Source organism: Oncorhynchus mykiss, chromosome 18 (genome assembly GCF_057628025.1).
Source record: "Oncorhynchus mykiss isolate SJ-2025 chromosome 18, ASM5762802v1, whole genome shotgun sequence".
In the NCBI taxonomy this organism is placed as follows: domain Eukaryota; kingdom Metazoa; phylum Chordata; class Actinopteri; order Salmoniformes; family Salmonidae; genus Oncorhynchus; species Oncorhynchus mykiss.
The window spans coordinates 39,786,696-39,800,887 of record NC_143039.1 but is presented as its reverse complement, the minus strand read 5'-3'; the positions used below and the strand labels follow the sequence as shown (position 1 = coordinate 39,800,887).

The following is a 14,192-nucleotide window of genomic DNA, read 5'->3' as shown; positions in this document are numbered from 1 at the left end:
GGAGCCCTTAATTTATATTACATTATTTTATAAGTAAATCCATTGAAGATGCTCTGAGATGTGATGTCAATCATTCACTGATATTTGCCTGTAATATTCTAGTAGGATTCCATTGATAACCTAGCATTCCATATATATTTTTTAACGATTCTATTGAGGTGTTGCTGAACTTGTGCTTTGTTTCACAGGAATGTCTGATATTGGTTGAGAATGCTTTCTCTGTGGCCCTTTTACAGCTCTCCCCCTAAGGAGACCTCTGTTATTTCCCCCAAACTTTCAGCCTGGGCCACAGTGGGCAAAGACACCTCCCCTGATGAACTCTTGGCATATTTGCGAGCCCAGGCTGATGAAGACTCCATGGCTACTCTACTACATTGATCTTCCTGTCCCCATACCTCTTGTCTCTAATGTCATAGAATGGAAGGTGAAAATAATATTTAATTTCTTCAATATAAAATCTTTATTTTACATATATTTTCTTTTGGACAGTTGCACTGATTATTCTGTTGATTTTGATGTGTCCACATACCTATGCAGAAGTGGTTAGAGGCAGACTCCCTGTCTAAGCAGCTACATCAAGGCCTGGACCTTACGGAGAGCCTGGCTGCACGGGTGAGGGAGGCCATCCAGCGCCTAGAGACTCTGGAGTAGGCCAAGAGAGCCGCCCGGGGCTGGCACTGTCACCACCCACTGTCGCTCCTCCACCTGTCACCCTGAAGACAGCCTGCTGGACCCTAGCAGACAAATTAAATATGAGAGGAAAGTTGGACCATGTTTTGCTTTGACCATTTAGGCAGACCTATTTTATTTTTGTTGAAGTAAATTGACTCTTGTTATACTTTGGGATTTCAAGACTGGTGTTGAGGTATGTGAAAGGTGGGATATGACTTTGCAAAAAAGTGACAGTGCCCTTTTCGATTGAACATGTACTCCTTAATAACACAGGGTCCTGTGTGGCTTAGTTGGTAGAGCATGGTGCTTGCGTTTGATTCCCATGGGGGACCAGTACAAAAAAAATTATGCACTCGCAACTCGTAAGTTGCTCTGTATAAGAGCATCTGCCCAATGACTAAAATGTGAATCACTTACCTAGCATTACATTACAATAGGGGTTGAGGTTGTGTCATCTACATTTACCAACTGGTTTCTCATGAGCATACACCGACCTCATCAATTGAGGACACTATTGGATATGGCGTGATCCGAAGTTGGAATGTAGTTTTGGGACCCATCTGTCCATGGCGCTTGCTGTGATGCCATGTTCTGGACACTTCATGAGTGGCCCAGTGTCACCTTTGCTCTGGTTGTGGCCTTACAATCATCAAGATGAATCAAAACCAGGTGACTGACCAATAGGTTTCATAATTTGTATGGGGCTTTATAAGATATTTCTCCATACAGTATCAGTAGTAGACGATACACATCAGCATAATTAATATTGAAGAAAAATGAATATAACTTGCAACAATGATTGAGATAGTAATTTTTATGTCAACTGCTGCCGCCTCTGCTGCAGTGCACTGTGGACATGCAGTAGCTGTTTCACCAAGGCTTCAGTAGGTGATCATGCAGCTGTTGACTGACTGCCCTGTACAGGATTCACCAACCTCGACGATGTTGTCCATGGAGTGTAGCGTGGAGGAAGATTCACGGGCTCCGAAACTGACGAGAGCTCCCTTTCCATGCACGGGCAGATACTTAGATATATCCGATAGGAAACTGCTTTTTCTGTGCATCGGTAGTAAATGGTCATCGTGGGAAATGTGGTATATTTCTGAACACCCAAATAGTTTTTCAGCACCAAAATATATATTCCTTGCATAAAAAAAAAAAAATCCAAAGTATTTCCCATTTTACAGTGAGGCTTTTACATCAACTAGCTATGTTTTATGCAGTTTATTGAATGGTTTGGAACATGAAACCTGACCTGTACTATTAGCGATCACAAATCTTTATGTATTATATATTTTATTGACATGTAGGTCTGGTTTCCCGTGCACAGATTAAGGTTAGTCCATAACTAAAAAGCTTTCTCAATGGCGAGTCCCTATCAAAACCTTTTTTTAGTCCAGGACTAGGTTTAATATGTCTGGGAAACGGCCCGTAATGTTTATTGAAGGCCCCTATGTTTATATACAGTACCAGTTAAAAGTTTGGACACCTACTCATTTAAGGGTTTTTATTTATTTTTACTATTTTCTACATTGTAGAATAATAGTGAAGACATCACAACTATGAAGTAACACATGGAATCATGTAGGAACCCAAAAAGTGTTAAACAAATCAAAATATATTTTATATTTGAGATTCTTCAAAGTAGCCACCCTTTACCTTGATGACAGTTTTGCACACTCTTGGCATTATTTCAACCAGCTTCACCTGGAATGCTTTTCTACCAGTCTTGAAGGGGTTCCGACATATGCTGAGCACTTGTTGGCTGCTATTCCTTCACTCTGCGGTCCAATTTATCCCAAACCATCTCAGTTGGGTTGAGGTCGGGTGATTGTGGAGGCCAGGTCATCTGTTGCAGCACTCCCATCACTCCTTAGTCAAATAGACTGGAGGTGTGGTGGGTCATTGATGTAGAATCATAATGAAGAGAATGTAGAAAATAGTTAAAAATAAAGAAAAACCCTTAAATGAGTAGGTATGTGCATATGCGCGCAAAAAACTGCATTGAGTCACGTGATAGTGGATATTGTGACGTCAGATTAATGAAGCCGAGATGGCGGCTGCTGGAGGAGAGCCCTCTGCCCAGAGTGGTCCGGATGATTTGTTCAATCATTTCTACACAGAGGTATGATACATTTAGGAAATATATGCTATTTAAGGTGTTGAATAATTCCGACCATTAATGTTCTGGATTTGTAAGAGGCCTTTAAGCACCTGCTGGTTAAAAAGCTCGAGAGGCTAACGTTAGCTAGCTCAGTAGCTGACGCTAGCTAGCTTACGTTTGCTCGCATAACACGGTGTGTGTATATGTGCTAGCTAGCAATTGCTAACACTAACAGCTGTGGTGTTGATTCGCCAGAACAATTCTCAGTGATCCTAATACGCATAAAGTTTGGTAAACTGCTATTTTGTTTTGTAAGTGTAGAGAAATTGTGTTTGCTTTTTTAACGTGGTGAATGGTTGTATTTGATCTGTAGTCTTTCAAGTATTAGTTTCGGTATTTCACTTACGGATACGCCCCCAGCGTATTCGTCAGAAGACTTTATTACAATACTTGCTCTAGCTAGCCAGAAGATCCGACCCGCTTGTTTACAGCTGTACTTGGGTCTTACAGGATTCCTGTGTAGAAGGCACTGCAGAGCCAGGGAAAAATGTAGAACGTACTGCCTCTGCAACGCAATGCAGCATTACATTATAAATGAATGTTCTTCTGGTGTACCAAAACGCAATGACGCTGTCGGTGTGATTGAGGTGTTAATCTCGATACGTGGTGTTTTATGCTGGGTTTAGACAAGGTATGCAAAAGCTGTCATACCAGTCTGCATAGTGGGACAAGAAAGCAAGAAAGACTGAGGGCAAAGCAAGCCAGCGTTGCAAATCAACATCTGGAAGAAAAACAACATTATGGGGGACGGCAAAATATTTTAACTCTGGCGGCAAGTCCCATCTACCATAGTGGCAGATGGCATTTACCGTTGTGCTCGCATTGAAAACAATGACATCCAGTTTGCCGTCTACCTCATACCATGTAAACACAGCATTAATCTACACAGGAAGCCTGTCAGACCCTAGTGCAGCTGTAAGAAAGCAGGTTGGATCTGCTGGCTAGTGCTCTGGAATGAATGTAAACATGCTCAGTTCCATCTATCCAACCTTCCCCAAGTGGACTCATGAGGCCTGCGGTATAATGCTACGCCAGTTGGCCAGTGAGAGGGATCAAGATTATGTAAATGATCATGAGTGAACTTCTGTGACCTTAACTAATATGACATTACTTTGTCCAACAGGTAAAGCAGATAGAGAAAAGAGACTCTGTGCTAACCTCGAAGCAGCAAATAGACAGGCTGCTCAGACCTGGGTCGTCCTACTTCAATTTAAACCCCTTTGAGGTAAGTGGCTAGTTCCTGTCACATGCAACTGTAGTTGATCTATTATTATTGTGACAAGATTGATATGTAGAACTGCATTGAAGGGTCCTTAGTACAACACCAGCCACTTCATCAAGAGGTTCAGGCATAATGGCTTAGGTGTTGTGCTGACCGACGCATCGTTGCAGTATTCAACCCGTTTGATATACTTGCTGAATGTGCTGGAATGGTGTCAAAGTTAAATGGCGTTAACGTTGTGTGACCATTGTCTGGGCAATATGGTAAAGTGCAAGAGTGTATTTCTCAAAGGGAAAGGCGTGGTGTAACATTCTTTGTCCAACACCAGCGACTTTGTCAAGAGGTTTGGATCGCTTGATGTAAATTGGTATTTTACTGACAGCCTCATCTGTGTTGCTTAGGCTATGCAGTGTCAACTTTGCTTCTAGTGAATTGCCTAATTTCAATTGCAGGTGTTACAAATCGATCCAGAGGCAACAGATGAGGAGTTGAAGAAGAGATTCCGAGCGGTAGGTATGCTACATCTCTGACAGAAGGTACCGGAGTATCCCATCTTGGACCAACAGATTCCTTGACAGCTTCCAGGCCATACCACTGTTGAACAGCCTACCCTAGGTGTCCACCTGCACCCTATTAAGAGACTATTTGCATGGACTCTTTACACCCATTCCATACATGCACTCTGACACTCACTACCATCACTGCTGCTTTTATTTATTTGTACTGGTCGATTTACATACTGTCTATTTCATAGTTTAGATTGCCCATCTTAACTGTAAACCTTAGTGGTGAAACAACCACGTCCGTTTGCGATAGATATTGCAACAACAAAGAAGTTAATGCAAAAACATTGCTTTTTCCCCTCGTGCGTGCAATTTTAATTTTTTAAAATTTTACCTTTATTTAACTAGGCAAGTCAGTTAAGAACAAATTCTTATTTTCAATGACGGCCTAGGAACAGTGGGTTAACTGCCTGTTCAGGGGCAGAACAACAGATTTGTACCTTGTTAGCTCGGGATGTCCGAAGTAAAGACTGACCGATATGGGAGTTTTGGGTCCGATATCGTTTTTAGGGAGGCAAAGGTCACAGATTATCGATATAGCTGCCGATTATAGTTTTTTTTAGAGGTGGATGGCAGTGGATAAGAATCCAAAAGTGTTTGTCCTGAAACACACAAATTAATTAACCTTTGTCTCAAAGTAAATGTAATGATATTGGTCACATACGTGTTTAGCAGATGTTATTGCGGGTGTAGCGAAATGCTTGTTTCTAGCTCCGACAGTGCAGTAATATCTAACAAGTAAGTCTTTCCATTTCAGTTGTCCATCTTGGTCCATCCAGACAAGAACCAGGATGATCCAGACAGAGCACAACTAGCCTTTGAAGGTAGAAATATGATTGCAGGCACAATATGTCTACATCAGTTAGCCTAATACATTCAAAGAGTTCTTATCAACCCCCAATACCACTGTATTTCTAGCTGTGGACAAGGCATACAAAAACCTGCTGGAACCAGAACAGAAGAAGAGGGCAGTTGATGTAATCCAAGCAGGAAGGGAATATGTTGAGCATAATGTAAGTAACTGACCGCTGGTCCCTCTGTTCATACGTCTTATAGGCAGCTTCCCAAATGGCACCCTATTCCCTTTATAGTGTACTACTTTTGACCACTGCCAGCACTATAAAGGGAATAGGGTGCAATTTGGGATGTATATTTACTGTACAACTGTATTAATAGTAGTGATGCTACTATTACAGTTGAAGTTCATGTATTGCAGTAAAAATGTTGTGCTGTGGCATCTTTCATTGCAACAGATGAAAGAGAAGAAGAAACAGCTGAAGAAGGATGGGAAGCCTCAATTTGTGGAGGAGGATGACCCAGAAATGGTATTGACAAGTGGTAAAATTGAACTTGTAACAGATGTAAGGCTGTTTTGATATTGGGCTTATTGTTATTTTACTAAGGAAACCACTCTTCTCTCAGTTCAGACAGGCGGTGTACAAGCAGACTATGAAGTTGTTTGCAGAGCTTGAAATCAAGAGGAAGGAGAGGGAAGCCAAGGACATGCATGAACGGTAACAGTGCCATTTCAATTAACTGAATATTGTACATGAAGCATTTGGAGGTACAGTGGGGGGGGAAGTATTTAGTCAGCCACCAATTGTGCAAGTTCTCCCACTTAAAGATGAGAGGCCTGTAATTTTCATCATAGGTACACTTCAACTATGACAGACAATGAGAAAAATAATTCCAGAAAATCACATTGTAGGATTTTTAATTTATTTATTTGCAAATTATGGTGGAAAATAAGTATTTGGTCACCTACAAACAAGCAAGATTTCTGGCTCTCACAGACCTGTAACTTCTTCTTTAAGAGGCTCCTCTGTCCTCCACTTGTTACCTGTATTAATGGCACCTGTTTGAACTTGTTATCAGTATAAAAGACACCTGTCCACAACCTCAAACAGTCACACTCCAAACTCCTAGTGAATGACCTGCAGAGAGTTGGGACCAAAGTAACAAAGCCTACCATCAGTAACACACTGCGCCGCCAGGGACTCAAATCCTGCAGTGCCAGACGTGTCCCTCTGCGTACATGTCCAGGCCCGTCTGAAGTTTGCTAGAGAGCATTTGAATGATCCAGAAGAAGATTGGGACAATGTCATATGGTCAGATGAAACCAAAATATAACTTTTTGGTAAAAACTCAACTCGTCGTGTTTGGAGGACAAAGAATGCCGAGTTGCATCCAAAGAACACCATACCTACTGTGAAGCATCGGGGGTGGAAACATCATGCTTTGGGGCTGTTTTTCTGCAAAGGGACCAGGACGACTGATCCGTGTAAAGGAAAGAATGAATGGGGCCATGTATCGTGAGATTTTGAGTGAAAACCTCCTTCCATCAGCAAGGGCATTGACGATGAAACGTGGCTGGGTCTTTCAGCATGACAATGATTCCAAACACACCGCCCTGGCAACGAAGGAGTGGCTTCGTAAGAAGCATTTCAAGGTCCTGGAGTTGCCTAGCCAGTCTCCAGATCTCAACCCCATAGAACATCTTTGGAGGGAGTTGAAAGTCTGCATTGCCCAGCAAACATCACTGCTCTAGAGATCTGCATGGAGGAATGGGCCAAAATACCAGCAACAGTGTGTGAAAACCTTGTGAAGACTTACAGAAAATGTTTGACCTCTGTCATTGCCAACAAAAGGTATATAACAAAGTATTGAGAAACTTTTGACCAAATACTTATTTTCCACCATAATTTGCAAATAAATTCATTAAAAATCCTACAATGTGATTTTCTGGATTTTCTTTTATCATTTTGTCTGTTGAAGTGTACCTATGATGAAAATTACAGGCATCTCATCTTTTTAAGTTGGAGAACTTGCACAATTGGTGGCTGACTAAATACTTTTTTTTGCCCCACTGTATATCGTTGGTGAAATACAGAACACATCAGCACAGAACGCTCAGTGTAATTGCTTAATACTTGAATTATAGGAATACATGGCCCTCATGTCTTTGGTCTTCTTTTGGTGGCCATAAGGAGGGAATACCATTCAATGTTTTGTGTCATTTTTCTCCTCAGGAAAAGGGCAAGAGAGGAAGAGATTGAGACGGCAGAGAAAGCTAAGCGAGAGAGGGAATGGCAGAAGAACTTTGAGGTATGTTGAAAAAAGGTTGTAATTACATTTGAGTGAAAATGACATTGAGCAGTAAACGATTAACATCTCCCAAAAGAAGCTGGGATGAGGAGGGACGGAGTACCTGTGGCGCAGTGGTCTAAGGCACTGCATCAGACCCTGGTTTGATCACGGGCTGTATCATAACCGGCCGTGATCGGGAGTCCCATAGGGCGGCGCACAATTGACCTAGTGTCGTCCGGGTTAGGGGAGGTTTTGGCCGGGGTAGGCCATCATTGTAAAATAAGAATTTGTTCTTAACTGACTTGCCTAGTTAAGAAAAGTAGCTGCTGGCTCTTCGGTTGTTTAAACTGAGATTCAGGGATATGGCGTTACCACCACCAGCAGCAGGGTAAAGTCAGTTGTTGTAGAAGTCGGCCCGATATTGCTGTTTTCTTCATGCATCGCTGACTATACCTTACATTTTTTGTCACAAGGAAACAAGGGATGGCCGAGTGGATAGTTGGAGGAGTTTCCAGGCAGGCAAAGGCAAAGCTAAAAAAGAGAAGAAACCCCGGTCGTTCTTGAAGCCTCCTAAAGTCAAGATGGAGCAGAGAGAGTGATGTCTGTTGAGGTGTGATGGTTAATGATACTACCCAAAGTGTGCACTTGCACACTCCACATCATGTTTAAAAGCATTGGCCGAAGACAGTTTCCACCATTGTAAAAATCCATGCGAGGAAGTCTGGAAGTGCACACTTCGGAAGAAGGGTGGAGAATCGAGACTTGACCCATTATTCTTACTTACTCTTGACAGTGCATCCACCGTCCTGAGAAATGTACTTTTGTGCTTGTTTTTTAATGTATATAATTGTGACGTGCAACCTCCGAGAGCATCACTGACTGGCCTCAATTAAAGTAGGAAAGATGACAGGAAATCTTCCATTTCTGTAACCACCTTAGTTTGCCTGTATTTTTTTATATACCTTTAAATAAAAGCTTGTTTGTAACAACGCAGTCTAGGTTCAGGTTAGAACAATTACATCCTCAGGTAACGACTGCCTGGTATGTGTTCGGAAATAGGTACAGGATCCTATAACATATGAAGGAATTCTTCTCTTACTGTGAAACAAGGGGTCCAGCCGCTCTTGGAGGACAATGGAAGTAGATTTCAGAAATACTTCTTTATTATTTCTGCGAGTGCATGAATATTCTCCCTTCAGTTTACTCCTCTATTCATGCACTTTGGTTGGCGAGCGAGGTAGCGACAACGTCCCGCAAGTATCCCTCCATCAGAATGTCGATTCCACTACACAGAGAAGGCATCCTATTCCATATGTAGAGCACTACTTTTGACCAGAACCATATGGATCCTGGGCAATAGACAAACTAAATAGGGTGTCATTTGGAACAGAGCCAGAAAGTCCACTACTATTCCTATATTGATGCCCCCTCTCTTCAATACATTGGAATTAGTTACCCCAATTTACCATTGCTCGTGACCCTCTAGCCATCATCTTTGTCATAAGAACAGTATTCTTCCGTAGCATTGTGCATCCATTCTGTTTTCATATCAAGTGTTTAATTGCAGCAGTGTTGCACTCAATCTACAGTACCACAAAGCCAGGGCCTAGTCTGTCAGTTTAACTCTAATTGTTACACTATGTCCAATATATTCTTAAATAGGTAATCTGAGTGATCAAGTTATACATTTCCAAAGAGATTTGCCAGTTTATGCTCATGCAACATTAAAGACAATCAATTCCATTTGGCAGACAGACAAATTGACACAAAGTACATTTTCTTAAAGTGCGTAAGTTGTAAATCAGTTCAATGACAAACCTATCGAGGATGTTCTAGTCTAAAGCAGAACATTAACAATGGTCGGGCTCCCGAGTGGCACAGCATCTGTGCAAGAGGCGTCACTACAGTCCCTGGTTCTAATCCAGGCTGTATCACATCCGGCCATAATTGGGAGCCCCATAGAGCGGCGCAAATTGGTCCGGGTAGGCCACCATTGTAAATAAGAATTTTTCTTAACTGACTTGCCTAGTTAAAAAGGTTAATAAAAACAAGTGAGCGCATGACAGACAGAACAGACTACCAGCACTAAATGACAAAGTGATCTCCACGGCTACAGGGGCAAAGAAAAGATCAAGCAATTGAAATGCATCTTCACATTCACTTACCCACTGGCGTAACAGTTTCTCTGAGCGCCCACAAGGTCGGAGTTCTTTTTGGGGGGTTACTGTCAAAATGATTAAAATAAAAAGTAGACCTCGATAACAGGCGCATGCCAATGCACTTACCCCTTCATCTTTAAACAAACTTAAAAGGTGGACTCAGCAAAAATGACATTGCCACGAGCAGCAGATATTGAGATGAGGGAGATGAGCTCGCACATGCGCACAGCTTTGCTTCATGCCATTAGAGTGTGGTAGGTACTGGACCAAAACATCAGAGTTGAGCTTCGCGCTTAGTTGTTGCGGGAATTGACCCACTATGCTGTTTACTTTCTGCATCTGTCATACCTCTACCTTTACAACTTTGGCTTCATTATCATCACAAGTGTTGCTTTTCCTAGAGTTCAGTGTCTTCAACTTCTCACAAGGGTAACCTCATTCCCAGTCATTTTTTGTTACCACATAAATATAGGTCAACATAGAGCCTGCTGGTGGACCAGATTAAAGTGCTAGATATGTAGCTTCGGCCCGGCTTTCACGCACATGAACGAAGCCTGGAAGTAGAGGCCAGGTGATACAAGTTGTCTTTTGGCTCACATGACTTTACACTGGTCCCCGCTAGAGGCCATAGAGCTCTGGGTGCCTCCTGTCCCATTCAGACTGAGCCCCTTGAAGGCACCAACAACTAATCATTCTTCGCAGCTTTCTGGTTGCTCTTGGCATTGGTCTTACTCTACATGGGGATACATTTTTTTTAAAAAAAGGTTAAATGATCCGTCTCTTGTAAGTTTTAATACTAAAATCCTGGCCAATTGTAGCCATGTAAGCACTTTGTAAAGAAGAGACATTCTAATCGAACTGACACTCATGTCTCTTGTGATTCCCAAGTTTCATCCATAAACTCCTTTAGTCCATCAAAATGAAATGGGTATATATGTCCACTGAACGAGTGCCTTACATCTGTCATTATGACCAGTCACACGTGACGTTCACAGACACAGAATTACCTTAGGGAGGAAGTGCCTGCTCCTGACGGACCTCTACAATCTTTCTGTTTCCTACAGTAACACAATACAGAAACATTAGAGATGCTTCAGTGGCATTGTGAGAGTCTCCCAAGCAGATACACAGTGCATTCGGAAAGTATTCAGACCCCTTGACTTTTCCCACGTTGTTACGTTAGTCTTATTCTAAAATGTATTACGTTCCCCCTGATCAATATACGCACAATACCCCAAATTGACAAAGCAAAAACAGGTTTTTAGAATACTTATGTAAATGTGATATTTACGTTCACACACCATTTACTCAGCACTTTGTTGAAGCACCTTTGGGCAGCTATTACAGCATCGAGTATTCTTGGGTATGACACTACAAGATTGGCACACCTGTATTTGGGGAGTTTCTCCCATTCCTCTCAAGCTCTGCCAGGTTGGATGGGGAGCATCGCTGCACAGCTATTTTCAGCTCTCTCCAGAGATGTTCGATCGGGTTCAAGTCTGGGCTCTGGCTGGGCCATACAAGGACATTCAAAGACTTCTCCCCCGAAGACACTCCTGCATTGTCTTGGCTGTGTGCTTAGGGTTGTTGTCCTGTTGGAAGTTGAACCTTCGCCCAAGTCTGAGGTCCTAAGAGCTTTGGAACAGGTTTTCAACAAGGACCTCTGTACTTTGCTCCGTTCATGTTTCCCTCGATCCTGACTAGTCTCCCAGTCCCTGAAAAACATCCCCACAGCATGATGCTGCCACCACCATGCTTCACCGTAGCAATGGTGCCAGGTTTCCTCCAGACGTGACACTTGGCATTTAGCCAAAGAGTTCAATCTTGGTTTCATCAGACCAGAGAACCTTGTTTCTCATGGTCTGAGTCCTTTAGATGCCTTTTGGCAAGCTCCTAGCGGGCTGTTATGTGCCTTGTACTGAGGAGTGGCTTCCGTCTGGCCACTCTACCATAAAGGCCTGATTGGTGGAGTGCTGCAGAGATGGTTGTCCTTCTGGAAGTTTCTCCCATCTCCACAGAGGAGCTCTTGTCAGAGTGACCATCAGGTCACCTACCTGACCAAGACCCTTCTCCCGATCGCTCAGTTTGGACGAGCGGCCAGCTCTAGGAAGAGTCTTGGTGGTTCCAAATTTCTTCAATTTAACAATGACGGAGGCTACTGTGTTCTTGGGGACCTTCAATGCTGCAGAAATGTTTTGGTACCCTTCCCCAGATGTGTGCCTTGGAGCTCTACAGACAATTCCTTAGACCTTGGATTGGTTTTTGCTCAGACATGCAGTGTCAAATGTGGGACCTTATATAGACAGATGTGTGCTTTTCCAAATTATGTTCAATCAATTGAAACAGGATGCACCCGAGCTCAATTTCAAGTCTCATAGCAAAAGGTATGTTTTTTTTATACATTTGCAGTAATACATTATGAGCTATTGTGTGTAATTGATGAGGGAAAAAATGTATTCAATACATTTTAGAATAAGGCTGTGACGTAGCAAAATGCGGATAAAAGTAAAGGGGTCTGAATACTTTCCAAATGCACTGTACTTAAATGCTGATACTTATCTAAATAAGCTTTAAGGGAGTTTCCCAGACAAGATTTAGCTTAGGCCTGGACTAAAAAGCCTGTTCAATTAAGAATCTCCATTGAAAGTGCTTTCTAGTCCAGGATTAGACATAATTTCTGTCTGGGAAACTGGCCTTTAATTATTTGATATCAACTAAAAACAATGGCCAACCACCTCAACCTTTCTCTTTGAATGTCAGCCTGGTATGCTCTGAGCCAAGAGTCTGGTACAGCTCTCTGCAAGAGACAGTCTTCCTTCTGACTGCTGTGCCTCCGGACTACAACTACACTCTTCCGTTGAGCCCATGCTCACCACTATGCTCTTCCATCGGTCCCCCATGCACTTTTGTGTGTATTTTGTTGTCTGGTTTGTCCCTGTCCCTGACACAATTGCTGAACTGCTTGATGGGATCACCCAGGGACTTAAAATCCTTCTCTAGTTGTGTGTCTGCGCTGCAGTAGAGTTTTAGTATCTCTCACTCAGAGCTGGAGGAACTCAACTAATGGCCTGTTTTTTCAAACCTGTCAACGGCAAAGATACAAATAATTAGGTTGGGAAGATGTTTTCTGCACAAGGGTAGTACAAAGGAGGGAAACTACACAACTTAAAACATGCACTGTCTCTGATTGCAAGTTGATCTGAACGGTCTTAGAAAAGTGGCATTATCATGACAATGTAAACTACATTATTTACAATACAGCCAACCATACTAATAATAAATACATAACAAAAATCAATGCAAGGCTATTTCAAGTGTGACCCGCATTATCATTTTTTGGCACATACCTGTAAATAGTCAATTTGTTGTAACCAAAGAAGTCAGGTAATCCACATTCCTCAGTGGCAAAACAGTATTGCTTTGAGGTACTCCGGTTGATGGACTTCTGCGCATTTGTCCGGTAAAGTGCCTTGTCTCCTTGCTTCTCAGGCAAATTAGCTGAAGACATAAGCACTAATCTCATTACAGGGATGCAAACAAACTAGTGTAGGAAAGAAACAAGTATCATGTCATGTAGTTTTCAATGACATGGAATGACCCATTCCCATTATTTGAATTTGGTTAGTTTAATGAACTGTCAGTGTAGTTATAGGCCTGTGTTGCCAGGTGATATTTCTGACCATAAGTAAAGAGTGAGAGGGGGCAGAGAGAAGCCACAGTCTGGAGGAAGACCGCATTGAGGCATGAATCACGTTTGTTTTCAATGTCAGCAAGGGGATATCCACTTTTCTTTAGCATAGCTGCCATTTGAAGCTGACAGTGACTCATTGGTGCAACCTTGAGCCATCAGCCATCCACTACTTTGTACCCAAATAGCACAAAAGTCACTCAATCCCCACCACCCATGATCATGTCATTTTGACCGATGGAAATAAACTGTTTGTACAAAATCCAATGAAACGTATTTTCTGGGTTATTTTTTTGTTTCTATAGCTAGACGTTTATTAAAGGTTAATTGTTCAGTTCACCCAGTGAACTTAACCTTAGTTTACTGGCACACATCTACAGATTCTGTATAGGCTGTGCTCTAGTTTTCATGGTAGCAGATGAGGGAGCGAGGGAAAGCAGGCCAGGGAGTTACTGAAAGATGGATGAATACCCATGGCGGTAGGTACTCCTGCATGGCTGCCACAGCTGATCCTCCTGTCCTTGGCCCTTGCTGTGGGTGACACGGCAGACTTTACAGAGTGGCCATGGGTGAATCTCAATATTTTCTTGCAAACCCCTTTCTACTCCTTCTCAAAACGCATCGGAGGGGAACATTG

At 42.4% G+C, this 14,192-nt stretch overlaps 1 protein-coding gene and 1 long non-coding RNA gene across 2 annotated transcripts; both read left to right on the top strand.

Moving 5' to 3' along the window:
• The first annotated feature begins 188 nt into the window (after window positions 1-188).
• Window positions 189-1,468, top strand: LOC149975505 (uncharacterized). The gene is made up of 2 exons (XR_016488468.1): window positions 189-424; window positions 538-1,468. It is a non-coding gene; the product is annotated as an uncharacterized LOC149975505 (long non-coding RNA).
• Window positions 1,469-2,716: 1,248 nt separating this feature from the next.
• dnjc8 (DnaJ homolog subfamily C member 8) lies at window positions 2,717-8,692 on the top strand. Its single transcript, NM_001160670.1, is given in 9 exon segments — window positions 2,717-2,797; window positions 3,960-4,061; window positions 4,511-4,567; window positions 5,379-5,445; window positions 5,540-5,634; window positions 5,875-5,946; window positions 6,044-6,135; window positions 7,651-7,726; window positions 8,182-8,692. Coding segments are annotated over 9 exon segments (759 nt in total). The 5' UTR covers window positions 2,717-2,725; the 3' UTR covers window positions 8,308-8,692.
• The last annotated feature ends 5,500 nt before the right edge of the window (window positions 8,693-14,192 follow it).